Genomic DNA, 1,144 nt, shown 5'->3' on the forward strand with positions numbered 1-1,144 from the left:
TTTTTTCAATTTCTAAGTAATGATGAATTTTTTATATAAAACAAGTGGACATAAAAAAAATATAATTTTTGAATATATCTATTTATAAATGATAAGATGAATCCTCCAAAAATATTTTAATTATCTAAGACTATTTTAAATAGAAACAAAAAAATGATATATTCCTTGAAACAACCCACAGATAGTTCAAATAAAGTTAATAGTGATAAAGATAATGACCTCAATTATTGCAACAAATAATTAATACTCGTCCAATAAAAAAAAAAGCCATTATACTTAACTTCATCTTCCAAACATTGGGATAATTGAGGAGAAAATTTTGGCCACATATTTCAATTAAAATGAGTTTCTAAAATTATTAAACTAACTTCTCTCTTTGTAAGGATTAAGCTCATACATTTGAAATGATGTACCCACGACGTTCGGCAATGGTAAGCAAGTGCTGAAGGTTAAGTTTGTAACTTTTGGTCTCCGGTTTAATTCATTGTAAGTACAAGCGGCTGTCGACGGTGATTGAAAGAGTAGGGATGAGTTGGAGTTTTCAAATGCGATCTCTCTCATCACAACCCTCTCCTCTGTAATTATCTCATCATTCTCTTCTCTTTTAAGCTTTGTTCCTTTCAATTTAAATTCATGAAAAATTTCATTAGTGATCTGTTGATCAGGAAAGACTTTCAAGCCTTTTGCCCTCGCAAGTTCAACCATCAAAAACCACCTATGAAGAAGAGCAAGCCCATCTTCATCACCACCCTCTATGCTCTTTCTCATATTCATCAATTCATTCTCCAAGTTGTCTTGAAGAAATTTTATTCCTATGTACATACACATAATTATAATAAATAAATTAATTAATATGTCTAAATAAATAGAAAATATTACTAATACATAGATCTTGTACCTTTGTTTATTTTGTACGAGAAACCAGTGATCTCCCAAGTCTTCAGAGCAATTAAGCAAACAAGAGTGGCCAAAAGATCTTCGCCGCTCCATTGATGCTTATAATTTATAAGCTCATGATGATCAAGCTGAAGTTCATGTTGCTCGTCAAACCAAAAACCAAGATCATTTTGGTTGCATAGAACCCATTCCAAATACTTTGGGAACATCGGGCAAGTCGGATCATCTGGATTAGGCACCATGGCAA

The 1,144-nt window shown here is 31.9% G+C and overlaps 1 protein-coding gene across 1 annotated transcript; it reads right to left on the reverse strand.

Moving 5' to 3' along the window:
• Positions 1 to 413: 413 nt before the first annotated feature.
• On the reverse strand, positions 414 to 1,138 carry LOC114578971 (S-linalool synthase-like; the record flags this gene model as incomplete). The annotated part of the gene is made up of 2 exons (XM_028692610.1): positions 899 to 1,138; positions 414 to 812 (listed from the first exon to the last, which is right to left on the reverse strand). Coding segments are annotated over exons 1-2 (607 nt in total), but the record flags the coding sequence as incomplete, so codon positions are not given.
• Positions 1,139 to 1,144: the final 6 nt, after the last annotated feature.

The sequence above is a fragment of the Dendrobium catenatum genome, unplaced genomic scaffold, assembly GCF_001605985.2.
Source record: "Dendrobium catenatum unplaced genomic scaffold, ASM160598v2 original_scaffold_239704, whole genome shotgun sequence".
Lineage (NCBI taxonomy): Eukaryota > Viridiplantae > Streptophyta > Magnoliopsida > Asparagales > Orchidaceae > Dendrobium > Dendrobium catenatum.